A 20,776-nucleotide genomic window follows, 5' to 3' on the forward strand; every position below is an offset into this window, starting at 1 on the left:
TAAACAGGTTCCGTCTCAGTTCCGATGTTAGAATGCGGCGCACTCGCGCAACAGCCGCACAACAGCCAGCGCCCTTGACCCCGCCGGGCTTAACGCCGCAAGGGTGGTTGGCTCTGTGCTTTGTAGCTGGTAAGGTCACGTGATGAGTCACGTGTGCTGGCCGGGTCCCGCCTCCTCCAGGAAGCGACCTCACGCGAGCAAAAGCACCTGGATGGCTCGCAGTTTCTGCAAAATGCAAAATGCAGATTAGATGAACGTTCGTTTTCAGCTAAGTGAGAGCAGGTTTTCAGGCAGCAGTATTCGCCGCTCGGCTGGTTGGCTCTGTGCTTTGTAGCTGGTAAGGTCACGTGATGAGTCACGTGTGCTGGCCGGGTCCCGCCTCCTCCAGGAAGCGACCTCACGCGAGCAAAAGCACCTGGATGGCTCGCAGTTTCTGCAAAATGCAAAATGCAGATTAGATGAACGTTCGTTTTCAGCTAAGTGAGAGCAGGTTTTCAGGCAGCAGTATTCCTTTGCATTTTCTGAAGGAGAGTTGTAGTGATGGAGGCCCTTTTGATGCATTTATAATGGATGAAATTTAGCCAACTTTTCTATGAGAGCTTTTGAGTGTGTGCACACACCCTACCCCACTCCATGTCTGTTCACTAGGCCCCCAACATTTTTTTTCTTCCACTTCTCCAGCATGGGGTCTGGCACGGATTCGCATCCACGTCGCCCTGCTGGGAAACCGATTTTTACTGCACGCTTCCGTGCTGGAAGTCCTCGAGTTTGCTCTGCGAGCTACTTCTACGTTTGTCATGTTTTTAGATGGAAAAAGGTTCTATTTTTGATCCAAAAGAGCCGACAGGGGGGGGGATCCATTGTCGTGAATTTCGGCGCCCCTCAAGATCGTCGAAGTTTCCAGAAGGCTGTTGGGCCTACTTCGTGCCCTCTGACCATGACTGAGGGGAAGATAGATCCCTATTCAAGTCCTGCATCAAGAGCGGGCTACTGAATGTGTTTTTTGAAGATTAACACCTGCAATGCATCTACTGTCTGCATCCACACCACAAGGAAGGAGAATGCGAGATATGCCTCAGTTTCTCCAAGAAGACGACAAAGGATAGGCACAGTAGACTGGTGGCGTGGCTGAACGCCAAAGCCTCTGCCCCGTGCTCCGATCAGGGTCATGCCTCACCCAGGATGGCCGGTCCGAGGAGCAGCCTTTTAAGTCGTTTGAGGGCGCCTCATCCGTGGGGGCCCAATACAAGGCCAAGAACCGCAAGTCCGGGTCCACCGGGGTCACCGCGCAAGCGGGTCCCGTGATGGACGGGGCGTGATCAACATCACCCTCAGCTTCCATTGCCAGACCGAAATCGAGCTCCTCCTCGAAAAGGAAATCGTCCAACCTATGTAAACTGCGGGAGAAGCCAGAGAAGCTGCGGACAGAGGAGAAGGCCAAACTGCCCAGGAAGGCCCAGTCGGCACAGGAGAAGAGTTTGTGACAATAGAGTTGGTGGTGGCATCTCTCAAGAATGCTAAGGAGGCTGACCCTGTGAAGGTAATCCCTGCAGCGCAGAAAGTATCCCTGCCCCCGAGGCGTGAAACCGCTACAGTGACTTTGGCAAAGTCTGCTGGCATGCCGGAGAAGAGGATGCCGGTTCCGACTTCTCAGGGTGGAAAGGGAGGTTCGGGGGGGATCAGTCCCAGGTCGTGGCCCAAACCATAGAGGTTTCGTCCAAGGATGACAGTGATCTGGAGTCCTTACACACAGTACACGAGGACGTGGTTGAGGAGGAAGACGACAGCGATGACAGCGCAGGCAGCACAGGTGTCAGAGATCCAGAAGAGGATGCCAGAGGGCCCGGTTCCAATGGTTCCCCAGACCTCCGATCAGCTGCCATCTGATGCCCCAATTTCAGCCTCCACATCCACGTCAGGCACTCGCTCTCCCAGAAGGCCCAGACGCGGGGACGGATACGACGACGTTGGACGACGATGATATCGTCACAGCAGGTGGCGGGTCTCTGCAGGCTAGGTCGTCCCCACCGGATGAGGTGGGGTCATTCCATGATCACCAGAGCCTCTGAGGTATTCCAGCTTGTGCCCGAAGAAACCAAGAAGGAGGGTTTCTTGTACCAGATGCGCGAGGCCAAGAGGAAGACAATCATGGCGGTGCCCCTTCTGGATGACGTTGAGGAGGAGGACCTGGCCCTGAAGAACAGTTATTTGGCTGTGGCCAAACGGGATAGGCTGGAAAATGCAGAGCAGGTGCCGGAATCCGCACCCAAATGCCTGAGGTTGCAACCATTGCCGGATTCTGTGGTTTCAACAGCCACAAGGAAATGGTCGGCTAACCCGTCCTCGTTGTCTTCAGTCCCTCCGGACAACGAGGGGAAGAAGATGGACACCATGGGAAGAAAGGTGATCTACACTGCGGCGTCCACCATAAAGGCAGCCAATGGACTGGCGATCCTAGCCAGGTACGACAGGGAGCTGTGGTACAAGCTGGGTCAGATTTTGGAATTCCTACCTGACGACAAGAGGATGGAGGCAATCGCTCTCTTCCAGGCAGGGGAGGTAGCGTCGGATCACACCATCACAGTGGTGCTGGACATTGTTGACACAGGGTAAACGGTGTCTGCCTTCGTCACCAAGGCTGGATGAAGGCCACGAATTTCCACCAGGAGGGCCAGGGGGAAGGTACTGGACATGCCTTTCGATGGAGATGACCTTTTTGGGAAGGTTGTCAATGAGTCCCTACAGGCTATTAAAGCGGATGCAGAGACTGTTTTCTGGACACAATCCAGCAGCACTGCTCTTCTTTTCGCTCCTCCAGTGGGAAGTCGAGCAGTTCATCAAAAGGTTTTTCCTCATCGTACAGTCAGCCTTCCAGATCCATAACTCAGGAAGCCTACAGAGCCGTTCCCAGGCTTATGGTGGAGGAGTACAGCACTGCTGCCACCGCCGCCTGCAAACCAGGACGCCTGCGCCGAAGCAAGCCTGAACCGGCCAGGGCATCCGGCCCCCACCCGTGCACCCCGCTGGGAGGCCCACTGACTTGGTACGTCAGCGAGTGAGAAAAGATCACCACCAACAGATGGGAGCTGGACACTGTTGCCTAAGGACATACCCTGGAGCTTCATCGCAGGTGTCCGTGGATCCCTCTGGTGGCCCAGCAGGAGCAGCACATCCCTCAACTCTTGGAGAAGGTGCAGGCCATGCTGTGAAAAGGGGCGATAGAGCTAGTTCCCCAGCTACTCCGGGGCTCCGGAGTCTATTCCAATTACTTTTCATTCAATAAGAAGACTGGGGGCTGGAGGCCCATTCTAGACCTGCAACGTCAAAACATGTACCTCAAGTCCCAAAAGTTCAGTTCAGGATGGTCACGTTGCAGCACGTGCTCGGCCAACAGTAAAAGGAGACTTCTTGACATCGCTGGACCTGGAGGACGCCTACTTCCACGTCTCCATTCACAAGAAACACAAAGTTTCTACGCTTCGTGGTGCAGGGACAGCAATACCAGTTCAAGGCTCTTCCTTTCGGCTTGAAGTCAGCCCCCAAGGGGTTCACAAAGTGCCAGGCTCCGGTGGCGGCCCATCTGTGTCTACGGGGTATATACGTATACCCATGCATCGACAAGTGTTGGCTGTTGGACACATGGAGACGAACGTCCAGCTGCTGACAGATCTGGGATTCTCCATCAACTATCCAAAGTCCTGCTTGACCCCATCGCAGAACGCGCTGTTCCTAGGAGTCAGACTCAATACGGTATCCTGCCTGACGTCACCCTCGGAGGAGAGAGTAGCGGGCAATCGGGAGAAGGTGCAGCGACTGTTGTCAATAAAGACCTCCACGGTGCAAATCATCAAGCCGTTGATCGGCATGAGGTCGTCGTGCATCTACCTTATTCGGCTCTCGAGGTTACAGATGCTACCTCTTCAGGAGTTAATGGATGCTCGCTGGATAGAGGTTTCCGGAAGCTTTGCGAACAAGGTCCCGCTCGGCGAGGAGTTCCGTCGGGCGATAAGGTGGTGTGGCATCCACTCCAACATCGCCTGAGGCACAGGGTTTCAAAACACCCCATACCAGGAGACCACCATGGACTCTTCCCTGGAAGGCTGGTGAGCCCACACCAGACGTTTGCCCGCCAGAGGCCTGTGGTCGCCGGAGGAGAAGCATCTCCATATCAATATCCTAGAGCAACAGGCAGTTTTCTGGGTCCTCAAGTCATTCCTTCCATCTCTGAAGGGCAAGGTGGTGAGGATCTTCACGGACAACACCATGTTCTACATCAGGAAGCAGGGGGGCACTTGATCCCCAGCACTCCCCAAAGAAGTGCAGGACTTGTGGCACTGGGCCGTCGGACAAAAGATGTTCCTCGTTCCTCTTCACCTGGCGGAGTCAAGAACACCATCGCAGACTCCCTCAGCAGGGAATTGCACTCCTGCCACGAGTGGGAACTTCCGCAGGACTAGGTGGACCGCATCTTCGTCAATTGGGGCAGGCCCCAGATCTATCTGTTTGTGACGGCCCAGAACTCCAAATGCCAGATCTTTGCCAGCAGATTCGACCAACCAAGGAGCCTGGGGAACGCGTTCTCCTTCTCGTGGGAAGGCCTGTTTCTGAGCATGTTTCCTCTGTTGCCTCTCCTGCTACGAGTCATCACCACACTTAGATAGTGCCAGTGCAGGATGATACTCATCGCCCCGGAAAAGGCCGAGGCAGATTTTGTACCGGACCTTCTCAGCTTGTCAGTGTCGCCTCCGGTCAAGCTGCCAGTGGTTCCGGATCTTCTCACTAGAGGAGGCGCAATCCTTTACCACGACCCAGGATTGCTCAACCTGAGGGGTTGGCTCCTGCAGCCCCAGGGTTTGGAGGATATGAGTTGCCTGCGGACTATAGGGAGGTTCTTGCCGAGGCCAGGGCTTCCTCGACTTTGAAGTGCTATGGTCACAAGTGGAAGCGTTTCTCTAAGTGGTGCCTGTCTCAGAAGATTACCCCTCTGAGGGTCACGGAACTGCAGATTCTTCCATAATTGCTATCCTTGGCCATGGCCTGACTTGCGAATGCCTCTATCAAGGTGCATCTGGCGGCTATCTTCTGTTACACCAGGTCTCCAGGAAGTTCTTAACTTTGGTCTCACTCGTCAAGGAGTTCCTCAAAGGACTGTTTCGATCTTTCCTGCCGGTGAAGGTTCCTGCCCCGATGTGGGAACTCAGTGGTGCTGATGAGGCTCATGGGGGGGGGGCCTTCGAGCCTATGCATCAAGCCCCTCTAAAGTTCTACTTGTGGAAAACGGCTTCCTTGTGGCCATCACTTCTGCCAGGAGGGTAGGTGAGATCCAGGCCCTATCCTGCTAACAGCCATACCTGACTTTCCACGAAACAAGGGTGGTGCTGCAGATGCACCCCTCTTTTATGCCGAAGGTTCAGTCGTAATTCCACCTCAACGAGCCTTTGGTGTTACCCATTTTTTCCGGATGAAAGGGCCTTGCACTCGCTGGAAGTTGCTCGTGCCCTGAAGTTCTACATGACTCGCACAAAGAGTTTTTGGAAGACTTCACAACTGTTAGTGAACTTTGGTTCTAAGGGCTTTGTCCAAGGCTTCCATTTCAGGGTGGCTCTCTGTCTGCATCACGCACTGTCATCATTTAGGGAACCGACCGCTGCCTGGCCGTCCGAGAGCCCGCTCCACCAGAGCGATCGCTGCGACAACAGCGTCCCTGTGTGGTTTGACACTGCTGGACATCTGCAGGGCTGCTACGTGGAGGTCCACTCACACCTTCACGTAGTTCTTCTGCGTCGGTAGGGATTCCACGGAGGAGTCAAGAGTCGGCTAGGCAATGCTACGCAACCTGTTCGCTTGAGTGAGTCTTTTCCAGAGGTAAGAGGTAATTGCTTCTGTTGAGCCTTGCCACCTCCTGTGGTTGTTTAATGTTGTACTGCTATGTGTTTGTTATTCATGAGCATGTGAATCCGTGCCAGACCCCATGCTGGAGAAGGAACAAATTACTTGCTTGTAACTATTGTTCTCCAGCATGGGTCTGGCATGGATTCACATGCGGACCCTCCCTCCGTCCCCTCTGTGGCTCTTCTTGGTCATGATGCCACTTTACGCTTTACGTGCTTACCAAATCCGAAGATGGCTGCCAGAGGAAGGGCTTAGGGAGAGCACTGGCATTGGATGTGGGCATTATGACCCAGAGGACAGTGATTGGTTTAAAGGAGAAATACAGTTTGTAAGTGAAAGTGAAACTATTTTTTCTTTTACTGATGATTCCCAGCCTGACGGGGAATATTCATGAGCATGTGAATCCATGCCAGACCTATGCTGGAAAACAATAGTTACAGGTGAGTGACAATAGTTACAGGTGAGTAACTTGTTCCTTCCCCTGCACTTTAATCAGGGACGATCTGGGTTTGAAGAGCCTACTTTGTAAAACTCAGATACTCCCCTGCTCCAGGCACCCACTTGTCTGCTGGCTATATTAGGAGGAACAAATTCAAGTTGCAAGCTTCTAGCCAACCATAAAACGTAACTCGCCACCTCCATTCTGTATATAGAGATAGCAGACATTTTTGTACTCATCAGCAATTGATTATTAGTAGTTAGTGGCAAGTGCTCATTTTGTCCCTTGGCTATGTTCACCAATGCTCTGTTGGTCTTTAGCAGAATCCCCAGACACATGTGACTGACCTTCCTGCTATACTGGCACATTATGATAAATGTACCTTATTCAGCAGGTTTACTACCTTAAATTCTTGGTATTGCATAAATCTGTCCTCCAGGTAAAGCTGGCCAATACTACCCGCCCACCTAAGATCCTCAGCACATTTGTTCCCATCTGAACCATGCCTGACAGCCTCATTCATGACTGGACTCACGCGATGAACATCAACCTGTTTCCTTCAGCTGTAACCCTTCATTTGCGAACAAAACAAATTGTTGCCAATGAGAGCTGCCGTCTTTACCCTTACCTTATGTTGGCATCCCTTGGAGATATCTAGGATGTATTGAGTTCTAAATCAAAAATGTGACATGGAACTGACTTTTCAAGAGAATCTCATAAGACTGCATGCCATACTATAGCAGATCTGTAATAGGCCCTCAACACTGGTAGCCCTCTCCCTCCTAGTACATAAAGCATTTTCATACAGGCAAGTGGTAATCTAGGAGTTAATTACTACACAACCTCAACACAATCTGTGATCACCAAAAACCACTTGAAATAGAAAACGTGTGGCCATGATAATCATGACAATGGTGTCCTATTACACTGAGCCAGCCAAGGCTTTGCACATCCTGATTTCATTAGGTTGATACTCCCACGTCACTGGCCATACTTGCATTAGATCCATGGTAATAAAATCCTTACAGAGGTATGATGAGATGATATGATGTGGCATTTATAACGTGTCTCTATACAAGTGTTTCTATTCCATTCTGCAGAGAATTTAGTGTGACCACATTCAACACTAGTAGAGAATAAAGCACTAACTTACCAAAGTCGATTTAATGGCCCGTTACAATTGGATCCCTGGCATAAATATGACTGTAATCCACATAAAAAGATGTATTGTGAAATAACTGTTTGCTTCAAGACAGTGTGAGGAGCCAAGAATGGGACACAGACACAGAGAGCTCATAGTTTTGGCTATAAACTTTTATTTTAAAAAATGGGGGGTTGGAAAATGCCTCACTTTCGCTATTCTAGGGTTGTTTCCCTACCTCAACCAAAACTAACATACCTCTGTCCGTTGCCAAGATGTCCAAAGCAAAAATGTCCAGTTTCCCCAAAATACTATTTTGGCCCTCACATTTTAAAGTAAAAAGTGAAGAGGGTAATGTCTTTGGCCTTGAAAGTGCACAAATGTTCAAAAGGAAAGGCGTAACTCCAACACGAAAGTTCCAAATGGATAAAGTTCACAGCTCCAGGGGTTTGCTCCCTTCCCCAGATTTATTTCTTCAAGATACTTTAAACTCCTAAGGGTATGAGTCATCTTTGGAATTCTCTGATCAACAAACAAAACTTGTATATAAAACAACTTGGCTGTTAGTCCCAATTTCATAGGATGCCTGGTATACTCCCCTGCCAGGTTTCTTCTCCACTTCAATGTAACCTTTTCTCACAATCTTGACATTGCCTGGTGTCTTTTGCTACCAGGACTTCCTTGTGTGAATCGTTTTAAACACTTGCCAACTTGACTTTGCCTGGTATGCCCTCCAGCTAGGGCTTTCTGCATGTGTTTTACTTGACACACTTGCAAACCTGTATATATCTTCCATTCATGCCTTTATTTCCCCTTTTTAAACATTTGGTCTCAAAGTCCCTTTTATGTGGTTCCTTTATCTTTATTTGTCCTTGATATGGTTGCAAAGTGCCCCAGTGTTCCAGATTCCCTCCTGAGTACTCACTGGCTTTAAGTGGCATCTTTGGCAAGGTTGCTGAAGCCCCCCAGTGTCCTGGCTTCTCTCCTGAGGACTCACTGGCTTTCTGTGGCACACTTTGGTTCCCCCGTGGTTAACATGAAGTGGCTCTTCGGCGTCCCAACCCCACTTCCTAGGTTTACCGACTTCACTTGACGGCTCCCTCGTCCTTCGCGGCTCCTGCCTCCCTGCTGTGTGCTTCTCCATGTACGAGTGGCGTGGATAATGCTCTCCAGTTCCCGGGAGCACCAGGAAGTCTTCCTCTCTACTTCTCTTGGCTGCTATCCGGCAGACCGGCTCCTACCGTATTCTTTCTCTGGCCTTCACCTTGAGCTGGTTGGCTTCACGGTCTTCCTTGCAGCACAGTAGTCCCTCGGTCAGCACCGAGAGGATGAGGCTTCACCAGGCAACGTCTCCATCCTGTCAGCTGGTTGGGGTTTTTAAATGTCCCGGGACCTATTATGCGCTCGCAACCACTAAGAGCGCATCTTGTGCTTCTCGCCTTTAGATCCTCATTACTCCATTCAGCTTTCACGTCGCAGTACTTTCACCTGCATGGAAATGGTAGTCAGTTCTTGGTTACATATGTATAGAACATTGTTAGGTATTCTTAGGAGCTTCCATGGGTGGTTGAAGGGAGTCATGACAATATGCCATTAAGGCATCGGAATCGAAGGGGTATCTCTAAAAGGAAAAGGGGGACACCATGTTTCATCCGGTGATGTCATATCATCCCTTTGAGGGTCAACTCCCCCTATGTTCTCCTCCCTCATATAGCCGCCCCCAGGGTCAGGATAAGGTAGTGGCTGATGTCCCCTGGCCACATGTGGGAGGCTACTTCTGGGAAAAGAGTGATGACATCATCAGATTCATCACAACAGCCTTGCTAAATCTCTTAAGAAAACACCCCACACATGTCTCCATGATCAATAAAAATCCCAGTTGCGACAGGGGACACTCCTGCTTAGAACCACTCATAATTAAATCTTTTGTTGTCTTCCCTACTAACAGCGACCCATCTACTTGAGATACCCGACTCCTTCAACACCATATGCATATATTGCCAGTCATCTATATCAAAGGACTTGCATGCATCAGAGCTAGCGACTGCCAAAGGATCCCTATTGTCCTTGTATTAAACCAGAAAAGCCTTCTTAATTTCAGTGTTGTGTGCCAAAGGGTTATTAAACCTGCTCTATCCTTGCGCACAATCTTTGCAATTACCAGAGCCAGTATTTCTTCACCAAATATTAGTGACCACATTCATGAAGGAGGGATGGCAGTAAGACCCTTGTTCACGGCTTTTTGTACCCAGTGCTAGTTAGTTTGTTGTCGCTATCGGGAAAGTGGGGCAGGGGGTTGAGTTCCCCGGTATCCTACCTGGTAGGATGGGGAAAAGGTGTCATAAGGAAGGGGATACCGCGTCTCACCCTTCACTTTCCCACTTCCACTCCCTGAAGACCCCTCATTCAGGTGATCCTCCCGCGCTGGTCCACCCCCATGAACTGGATTAAAAAGCGATGGCTGTGTACTGGCCACCTGGATGACAGATCCCCGGTGACTAGCGGGTGAGACACCTTCAGGTTTCTCACAGTATGTTCAGACCTCTTGTTTAGTTTGGGAATCTTTAGGTACTTGAGCTCCCTTGTTCTTCTGTGTGTGGAATTTGAGAGAACACCTTTCAATACCATCATGGACATATCCTGTAGTGTGTGCCCGTTCTGTGTAAAATGGCGACCCACTGGTGTTTCTTCTTTGTGGTTCGAATTGGTGTGTATGTGAACATTCATTTTTTCAGGAAGTTCCTGGCATGTCTTGCCAACAGACTTCCCTTGCAAACAGTTCTTGCATTGAATGAGATATACAGCAAGGGATGATTTGAAGTTGTATGTCTTGTGTATCTGCATTATTTTAGTCCTGTTGGGTTATGTGCGATTCAGTGCCGGTATGCTGGCTTGTTATGCATCTCTTAACATTGTACAGGTGTGTTCTTAATCCAGTGGAAATGCATTGGGACCGCGGTAGATTTCTTGGTTGCTTGTATGCACTTAAGGGGGTTTCTTGAAAATATGTCAACATTCTGTTCAGTTGTGCTTGTGCTGAGTGCTAAGAGACAACATAGGTTATTTTTTTGTAGTGCTGCCGTCTCTGTCTTATAGCAAGTTGTCTCTGGGTATTTTCAATGCGTAATCAAAATTCCCTGTCATTTGTCTGGCTGAGTTATCCTTTTGCAAGAATGAAGTACGGAATGTGGTGAGTTGAGTGCCCATTATCTTTCTCTGTTGGCACTTATAGAGTAGTACCAGATGGCTTGGCTGTAAACAATAGACTGTTTGTGTGGCTTTGATGGAAATGTGTTCTATGTAGGCGTTTGTTCTTGCCTAGGGATTTGTTGTATACAGCTGTCTCTAGTTGGCTGTCCATTCCATCAGAGAATCTGATATCCAGAGGTGTGGCAGAGCCAGGTGGGAGAGCGGGGGCAGGGGAGAAGTCCTTGTCACCTCCCCATGCTCTCCCCTGGTGCTCAGAGCGCCCCCGAGCCTTCCACCTGCACTCGATTATCCACCCATCCGACCACACCCATTAGCACCAAATGCTGCCTCTGCTACTGAGGTGAATGCTGTTGTTGGAAAATTCCATGGTGAGCTTAATGCAGTATGGTGGAATGCTAAATGGTGGAACCAATTTAGTGATTTATGTAATTGGCTAAGAGAATCTTCACCTTCTGTCTAAATCAAGCAAATGTCTTCAATATATTGCAAGTATCTTAGTGGTTTATGGGATGGTTGTTGTAACAATCTTGTTTGTGGTCTTCCATGAAGGGGTTGGCATACTGAGGTGCCATTTGTGTGCCCATGCTCCGTTTCTTTTGTAGGTGGATTCTTCCATTGAAGCAGAAATAGTTTTTGTGAAGTATGAACATGCAACTTACATTTTGCTGGAATCTTCATGTGGAATGTTGGAATCAAATGAAGTGACATCCAACTTAACCCGGAAGCCATTCAATGATAAACGCTCTATTTCCTGAATCTTCCTGAGAAAAGTTGCTTTCTGCGCAAAGCTTTGTGTGTCCGTCACTACAGCTTTTAGGATGGATTCAATATTTCCACATATGGCTTCAGTTAATGTGTTGATTCCAGAAGTGGTTGGAGCTCTGATTTTCCGGTTTGTTGGTCTTTGGGTGCATTTAGAATTGGGTGATGTTTAAGAATGTCTGCACACCATGGTTGGACTACTTCTCATGAGCGAATGGAATGTTCCTGTGTTCACTGTGATTACATATTTTGAAATAGTTTTTCTTATAGGTGGGTATTCTGTGGACTGGATTCATAGGGTGTCCTTAAAGGTGAAATGGCTTTTGATCTAGATGTCTTTACTATGACAAAACCTGTGACCTGGAAGTTGTGCGTTCTTGTCTCAAAGGAGATTTTGATATTGGAGTTGTTTGTATTGTTGGGCAGATGGTTCATGTATCATTTGTGTATGATTTGGTGGTAGGGAAATTTTGGTTGAAAGGAGTGGATTTCACCAGCTCTAAGATGCACCAGTTTAACATTGCAGAACATGTATTTTCTTTTCATTTCCTCTGTAACTGTTTGTGATTCAACCTGATACGTTATGATATCTTAATAAAAAGATTTTATTTTAAAGTAAATCAATGTTAATGTTAAAGGACTTAAGAAGTGTACTCATTGTAGGAATGATTTTGTTTATTTCTACGAGTACATTGATTAATGTCACACACACTTGACTTTGAAATTGATTGATATGTGATAGTTTGTATTTTTAACCTTTTGTAATTTTGCTGCTTGATGCAGTTGTTTTGTAGGATTCAAGAAAGTTCACAGGTGTTATATAAAATGGAACAAAGTAAGAACAAGTTGCAACCTATTAGTGATGCAGAAACTGTTAACTGGAATCCTTCCATGGCCTTGAAATACTACAAGGTAAGGAAAAACGGATGCAATGAAAAGCTGGTTACATGTTCAGTACCGCAATAGATAGCTTAAAGGTCTGTAGGATTATAGCATTAAAAAGAGAGCATGTTACCAGTATGACCTCCAATGTAGATCCCGTTTTACATGCTAGTTAGAATACTGTAAGGACCGGTTTATTCCGACATCCGAATGTGGTCAGCGATCAAAATGGGGGAAAAATACAGTCCAAGTCCAAACTGCTCCAGGCTTTCATCTGGACCACAGTGTCCTCAAACATTGTCCTCAAAACAAATGTTTACATTTGTCATTACTTGTACCGTGCTCCCAATCATGTAAATAAGTAAAGATAGCACGATGATGCAACTTTATTGATGGTGACGACGGGCAAATAGTGTTGTGAAGAAAAGTGTCACGGGAAAAACAGATGTCATTGAGGAGCCCTCCAGTCTGAGTGTCTTTGCGCTTCTCTTATGTAAAATATCTTCCACAAGGAACAACAGCATGCAACAACTTCTAGCTGTTTTAAGAAAGACTTAAATCAAGATAAGGTGTGCCACTGCCACCCCCAAAACATATGCATATAAAGTATATTTAAACTTTGTAAGGCTCATGTACTCTGGGGGCCATATTAGGAACCAGGGGTAGACAATATGAACTTTAGAATAGCTGTGTGTACTTATTAATTCTCCTCCCCAAACACCTTGCACATGGTTTTCTGTTCTAGCACCCTACGCACCCTCACCTAGGTCCTCTAGACATGTTGTTTCATATAGTTTGAATGTGTGGGGAAGGAACTGTGATGAATCTGATGGTGTCATCACTCCTTTCCTGGGGGTGGCTTCTCCCCGTGTGGCCAAGAGACAGCAGTCGCTACCTGTTCCTGGGGTGGCTGTATGAGAGAGGACCACATGGGGGGAGACTACCACAGGGGAGTGTTTTGACATCATCAGACCAGATATGGTATCCCAGTTTTCTTTTTGAGTATACCCCTTCCATTCCACATGCATTAATGGCATAGTGTTACTCCCATTCTCCCTCTTTGTAATGTGTCTAATCCCCAAACTCCCATTAGGGAGAATGTACTAGCAACCGAGAGAAGGAAGAGGCAGGGAATAGTGAAGATCACTCCCTGAGGAACTCTGTATCCATTTCCTTCAAGTTATTCAAAAGCGAACTTACCTTCCAAGCCTACTAAGAATACTTTTTTAATTTCTACATACAACCCTCAAGACCTTACTTAACATTTAAAACTAAGAACTGAGTTTCTTTTCGTAACAATCAAGATACTGCAACGAGGAAGCCGAGCCAAGTAATGAGGATCAAGGAAGACCAGGAATGCAAGACACGCTGTAGTTGTTGTAAGCATATGACGGATGGTGGGACATTTAAACCGCTGAGCGAGCTGACCGGAGGACACTGGCCGGGGAAGCCTTGTCCTCTTGGTGCCGGCCGAGGGACCACCGGCAGGATGTAAGGTCCAGGGGGCTGACCGGCTAATAGGAGAATCTGAGGGAAACTGGCTTCAGAGAATCGTGCGGCACATGAACACCATAAGGAGAAGGGCGGCCTGCTGGCGTTTGGTTGCATCTGAAAGCAACTCCCGTGCCGCTTATGCCCAGGAGAACGCAGAACGGGCGAGCGAGAGCTGTGGGAAGCTCAGAAGCCGTGAGGCATGGACGGCAAACCGACAGAAAAGAAGCAGGACGCCAAGGAGTTTCTGCAGGTCTGCGGCGGGAGAAGCAACCTCTGCCACAGAGAACTGGTGAGTCCATCTAAGGTAAGTGGGGACACCGGGGCACTTTGAAAATGGTATTGAAGCCAAACAGAAGTAAACGGAAGAAGGAACAAAAGATGAAATATTGCTTAAAGAAATAGAGCAGAATAAATGTAAGAGACTATATCAGGAAGTAATCTTAAACTTTGTGAATGTTATTTTGCATCATAGATTGTGTTGAAACATATCAACGAGGGAAAGGAACCGGGCAGAAGAGCTTGCAAGGTATTCTATCAAGGTTCAGACTACCAGCCAAGTTATTGTGTATTTCAGTTGTGTTTGATTTGAGAGATAGACTCTCCCCCTTGGAGTTGCAAACTTTTGGAACGTATATGTTGAAGTTAAGCTTTTTCCTTTTTGAACATTTGAACACTTTTCAAGGCCAAAGACATTGCCCTTTTCACCTTAGAGTTATGTTTTAGAATGTGAGGGTCAGAATAGTACTTTGGACAAAGGACATTTTGCTTTGGACATCTTGACAAAGGACAGACCCTTTAGTTTTGCTTTAGGTATGTAAATACTTCATGGCACATGGACAGAAAGGCATTTCGAATCCATTTTTTGTTTTTAATTAAAAGTCTACGGCCAAAGCCATGAATACCCTGTGTCTGCGTCTCATTCCTGATCCCTCACAGAAAACAAGACTGGGTTTGGTCACACCTTCATTTAGTTCCGGTCCCGACCCCTACACACATTTAGCAGCAGGCCATCCTGTTATGTTGCAGAAACTATTCACACCTTAGGCATTACCCAACATTGTATCCTCTGTTTACAATAAAGATATTGAACTAATTTATACATATTTTACTTGTTCTGTATGTCTTTCGTCTGTCTGAGGTTGCTTAGGATCCTTTTGTTCCCATCATAAAAGTCAGCCTGTGGAAATGATTCCACCTTGCCCCACCACTCGCCGCATTGGCAGACTATATGGCCTGTTGGATTAAGCTATGTCTCATTTTGGAATCACCCCCCGACTTGAGACCGTCTCACCAATGTTGTCTTGGTGACCTGATTCCCAACTTGTCATTTCCTGTGTCCCAGTTGAATTTCAGTGAAATGCCACCTGATCTCCAAGGCTCACAGAATTCTTGCCCAGCTAGCTACGCCATTTAAGAGAGGATTGGACGTGTCACTGGCATCTTGGAGTCTTTGGTTCACTGCTGAGAAGGATCATAGGTTCCACTTCCATTCGCTGGCCCACTTTACTTTTCCCTTTGCAAGCACCTATCTTCACTGGCAGGCCGACTGATCCCAAGAATTAACTGGCTGGCAGATGATGCAAACGGAAGAGGGGGCTCACAGACAGGACTTTGTGGCACCTGTCTCATCACATTCTTGCCTTTCACACTTGTTTTTTAACCATCAGTCTGTAGTGTTAAGACAGCAGCTTTCTGCCCTGTGTATGGTTGAAAGAATTGACCCACAGTGAGGCAACAAGGCTTGCAGTAAGCTTTCCTTTGCTCACCTAGTTCTAGTGATGGCAGGGCAGGCAGTCAAGGGCAACTCTTTGGTGGCGAGCATGGCAGTTAAAGTTACAGTATAATGTATTCAATAGTCACTAAAGGAATGTCCCAACAATGAAGTTGTGAAAAATAGTACTTTTCTTTTGTATATGTAAGCAAACTATTTGTAAAAGTTTTTTCAGTGTTAAAATGTTGTTCCCTTGTCAGTTAGTGTAACTGTCGGGGGTTAATGTCACTTGGATAACTTGGGCACCAAGTCTGGAAGTCAGTACCCCAGATATGCCTAGGTATCCATAGACGCTCATCTAGGAGTTAGTCTCTCGTAGGAATGAAGAGGATGACAGATTGGAATCTAGCTGGTTGAGCGAGATCTAGTCCTGATGCTGCAGTACCCTGCAATGTTGAGTAAAGACCCAATAATAATAATAATGTATGTTTATGTAGTGCTTCATGCAGTGTTATTATTACTCACTTGTCCTCCTCGGAGTGATAGGGGTATGTGGTGGCCTGACCTTGTTTTCAAAACCATGTTGCACGGCATCCTCCCTTTATGGAGCACATTGAACCTGGCTACTATGTTATAGTAGGAACCTAATCCCATAAGTCTGTGGTCACAGTTAAACCAGCACTGTTGATTTTGACTGCTGGCTGAGAAAACTGTTCTATTTCACAATTTCAAAGAGCAGCAGAAACCTTGGTCACCAGTTGGGCAGTGACAGTTCTGCTGGAAGACAGAAGACCCACTTGAAATGTTGCTCCTGTGGAGGAGATAAGTAACCGTTGTAGACAAAGTATGGTGCAGTTCTGCTGTTTGCTGCCAGTATGATTCTGGTATCAGGGCTGTGCAGTTGTTTATCCATGGTTGCGATTCAGATAAGACCTGGTCACTTCTGAGTCCAAATGATACTTTACAAGTTCCTGGATGTTTGACTTTTGTTATATGTGCTCTGGCTCTGAAAGAAAAGGGGATGGGATAAGTGAGAGCAGGAGAGAGGGAAAACTGTAGCATTGCTGCTGCGTTAATGCATGCACTGTGGAAGGATACTACTTGTGTTTGTGGGTCTATGGTTGTCTGTGAGTCTCTCCAACCTCCCGCTTGGACTTCTTCTGACTTCTACTGTGGCTGCAGTGCCACTGCAGCGTTCCTCTGTCCTCGGGTTGCGTGTCTCCCTTTGAGCGCTTGCACCAGCGTCCACGACCGGCTGGCTGCACAGGGATTCTGCTTGTTTGCCAATTCCGTCCACAGAAGACCTTCCCGAGACGCCTCTACCTGCGGGGAAACGTCTTGGTTTGTGCTCTCCTGGCCTCCCTTCTCATCTCGCCTTCGAATCTCCTGCTTTCCCCAGGGCGGGCTTCGCAGAAAACAAAGTCCTTCTTCCGTTTTTAATGTTTGCTGCAATTCAGTTGGTTTAGGTTGTCTAGTCTGTCCATGTTGATTCCGCTGGGTATTCTGCATTGCTCCATGCCTCCTCCTCACCTCAGTGTTGATGCTGCCACTCTCTACTGGGTTGTCGGTGTTCTTCTTCGTCCTAGTTTCTGAGTGTGCCTTCCCTAAGTCAACCATACTCTTACTCATCTCAGTATTTCCAGAGGGAGCGATGTCATCTATCTACAGAGACATATGGAAGTGTGCGGGGTAGGTGGAGTTTGGAGTCTTCGACGCCGAGAAAGGACAAACCCACGGCCACCTCACAGCCAGTGGCCATACCCAGGGCCTCGATCACGAGAATGTCATCGACAACCTCGAGTAGGATTCCGATACTCTCGAGTTCCTCGAGGCCTCTACCAACTTTCGCGATGCCTTTTTTGATGGCTTCGAAGCCTTTAACGTCCGCGTCGACGACGTTGACGTTTTCTCAGCCAATTATGACAAATTTGGCCCCATCTGCTCTGGAAATGGGATTTATACCATTTCCTAGATCAGATCATTCCAGAGCCTTATCTATTTATGAAGAAGGGGAGAATTCGGATCAGGAAAGACCTTTTGAGTTGCAGGGATCTGTAATTCCTGTACCAGAGGAATTTACCTCTGAGGAAGGTAGGTTAAAAGACCTCCAAAAATCCTTACATGAAGCAAGTGGGTTGGACACTTCCCCAGAAGTGGAATTTGCCAAACCAGACCCAGGGGAACATGCTGAAACCCCTTATAGAACCTTGATGGCAAGGGTAATAGAGTTTATGGGGTGGTCTACACCCTCACCTGCTCTTCAGCAAGACGACCTCACAGACATTTTGGTTAAAGGTCCACAGGAGGATCCTGTGGTGCCATTTCATGCGGCATTACAAAGGAAAATATTGGCAAATTGGGAAACCCCTGAGGTTATCCCGGCGGTTAACAAAAAATTATCAGCCAAATATAGGGTGTCTACTGCTGACCCTGAATATTTATCCAGACACCCAACTCCGGAGAGTATGGTTGTTCAGGCAGCAACTTCATCAGGTAGTAAATCGGCTTACCCTACTGTTCTACAGGACAGGGATGACAAGAGATATGACTCTATGGCTAAAAAAGTAATTTCTGCATGTAGCATGGCGTTGAAATCCATCAATGCTACTTGTACGCTCGCAAGGTTCAGCCACACACTTTGGGAGTGTGATTCATCAGCGGCTGACTGCCTCCCGGAGGGAGAAGAAAGGGAAGCGTTTCTAAACATCATTAAGGATGGTAAAGACGCAATGTGTGAATCCCTTCAAACTGGCATCGATTCTGCTGACAGCATCAGCAGGGCCATGGCGGCAAGTACAACAACCCGGAGATTTGCTTGGTTGCGAAAGTCTGGTTTTGCTCCAGATGCGCAAAGCAGACTCTTGAATATGCCCTTTGACAGCTCTTCTTTGTTTGGTAAGAAGGCGGATGACAGTTTAGAAAAGCTACAAACATCAAAGGCAGCAGCAAAATCCCTGGGAGCTGCAATCCGTCAGACACCATATCGCCCCCCAGGAACCTCTTGGAGAGGTAAGTCCTTTCACTTCTATTCCGCATTGGGAAGAGGTAGAGGACAGCCGGTTCAAAGGGGTCCGAAAAGATTCACCCGAGGTGGACGGGTTAAAAATACAAAAGCCGCAGCAGCAGCAGCAGCCGCCGGTGCCTCTTTACCCTCAGCATCTGCATCAGCCACCTCCAAACCGCTCTGAGGACTCTCCTCACAAGACACCAGTAGGGGGCAGGTTAACTCAACATCTGACGGAATGGCAGGCTATTACGTCAGATGCTTGGGCATTGGAGACAGTTGCCCAAGGTTACTGCCCACCGGGGAACAGCTCTCTGAAAGTTCCAGATCCGCTCCTCTTGCAGGAAATTGCTAGAGAAAGGTGCCATAGAACCGGTACCTGTAGCGGAGAGGAACAAGGGCTGGTACTCCCCCCTACTTTCTCATACCGAAGAAAGACGGAGGACTGAGACCTATCTTGGACTTATGAGAATTGAACAAGTTCCTCAGGAAGGACAAGTTCAAGATGGTAACTCTCGCTCAGATCCTTCAGGCCCTCCAGCTCCAGGACTGGCTGGTATCTCTGGACCTCCAGGATGCTTATTTCCATGTGCCAATCCATCTCAAACACAGGAAATACCTGAGGTTCGCAATTGGCGGCTCTCATTATCAATTTCAAGTTCTGCCATTTGGGCTGACCTCCGCCCCGAGGCTCTTCACCAAGTTTATGTCGGTAGTGGCTGCAAGTCTAAGGAGGGGAGGGATTCACGTCTACCCCAACCTAGACGATTAGCTGATCAGGGCTGTATCTTCGGAACAAGCTCAGATCCAGCTAGATTATGTCTGCCACTTCCTTCACAAACTGGGCTTCTCCCTCAATTTAAAGAAGTCACAGATGATACCATCACAGAGACTCCAGTTCATCGGAGCGGTCCTGGACACTTCTCTGGGAAAAGCCTTGCCACCAGAGGTGAGGGCTCAAGATATTCTGCAGATGGACACCAAGTTTCAAAATGCCCAACATCTCCCAGCCTTCGACTTTTTGAGGTTGCTAGGCCTCATGGCATCCTGCATCTTCCTTGTTCCAGAGGCTCGCCTGAGAATGAGATCTCTCGAGTGGGCACTAAAAACCCAGTGGTCGCAGTTCTCAGGAAAAATGACAGATCTCCTTCGGATTCCGGACAAGGTAGCCCGAGGCCTTCAATGGTGGGCTTATCGAGAGTACATTTTGAAAGGAGAACTGTTTTGGCAACCATGGCCAGAGCTAACAGTAGTCACGGACACCTCACTCACCAGGTGGGGAGCCCATGCCAACGACTTGACCATCAGCGGTCGTTGGTCTCCATCAGAGTCCAGAATACACATCAACCTATTGGAGCTGAGAGCGATCAGACTAGCGCTGAAAGCTTTCCTGCCATCAGTACAGGGAAATAATGTCCTGATAATGACGGACAACACAGTGGCCATGTACTACCTCAACAAAAGAGGAGGAGTGGGATCACTTCCACTGTGCAGAGAGGCAATGCAGCTCTGGTTTTGGGCAATTCAAGAAGGAATCTCTCTATTGGCAGTTCACCTAGCCGGAGAGAAGAACTTGACGGCGGATGCTCTGAGCAGGCAGGGCACAGTCTCCCACGAGTGGGAACTGGATTAGGAAGTCCTTCAGTAGATCTTCGCCCTTTGGGGAACTGTCATGATCTCTGCTTCCAAAAGGTCAGGGTTTTCCCAACTCCCTTGGAAGCAGATCCATAACCCAGGTTCCGAGTGCCAACCAGTCCCAATTGGGACCTTTTGGACCCAGTCCTGGCGCCAGTGGCACCAGGCTCATAAATATGCCCAGTCCCAGCGCTGGAAGCGCCGGGCTCATAATGCTTGGGTGGACTTACCTGCAGCAGACCATGCTGCTTACTTGCCTGCCAGTTGAGCCTCTGATCCCCTTCTGTTTGGAACTACTTTTCCTGTTGGGTGGGGCTGGAGCCACTCCCTAGATTCAGAACACTGGAACTCTTCTGGAAAGCAGGAACTCTTTTCTTACCTAGGCGTGGCTGTGGAAGGAGACACCGAAGCACTACAGGAGGCTATTTAAACCACACCCGGTGGATGAATCTTGCTTTGCGTTATTCTGCAACCTCTGCAGCAGAACGCTCATCGTGTCTTCTGCATCCGGTCCTGGGCCTAAGGAAAAAGGCTTACCATCCTGAATCCAGTCTTCAGCAACACCTATAAAGACAAGAAAGAACAGGTTAGCATTCCGGCATCTGA

General features: G+C 48.1%; 1 protein-coding gene across 4 annotated transcripts in view; it reads left to right on the forward strand.

Annotated features, from left to right (window-relative positions):
• Window positions 1-20,776, forward strand: part of THADA (THADA armadillo repeat containing) — a 2,999,906-nt gene that overhangs the window by 640,017 nt on the left and 2,339,113 nt on the right. For all 4 annotated transcript variants that reach the window (XM_069608464.1, XM_069608463.1, XM_069608465.1 and 1 more), the window contains exon 14: window positions 12,228-12,356. In XM_069608464.1, the coding sequence (XP_069464565.1) occupies window positions 12,228-12,356 (129 nt within the window). The remainder of the gene's footprint in view (window positions 1-12,227; window positions 12,357-20,776) is intronic.

This window comes from Ambystoma mexicanum, chromosome 4q (genome assembly GCF_040938575.1).
Source record: "Ambystoma mexicanum isolate Mex_15411 chromosome 4q, UKY_AmexF1_1, whole genome shotgun sequence".
Lineage (NCBI taxonomy): Eukaryota > Metazoa > Chordata > Amphibia > Caudata > Ambystomatidae > Ambystoma > Ambystoma mexicanum.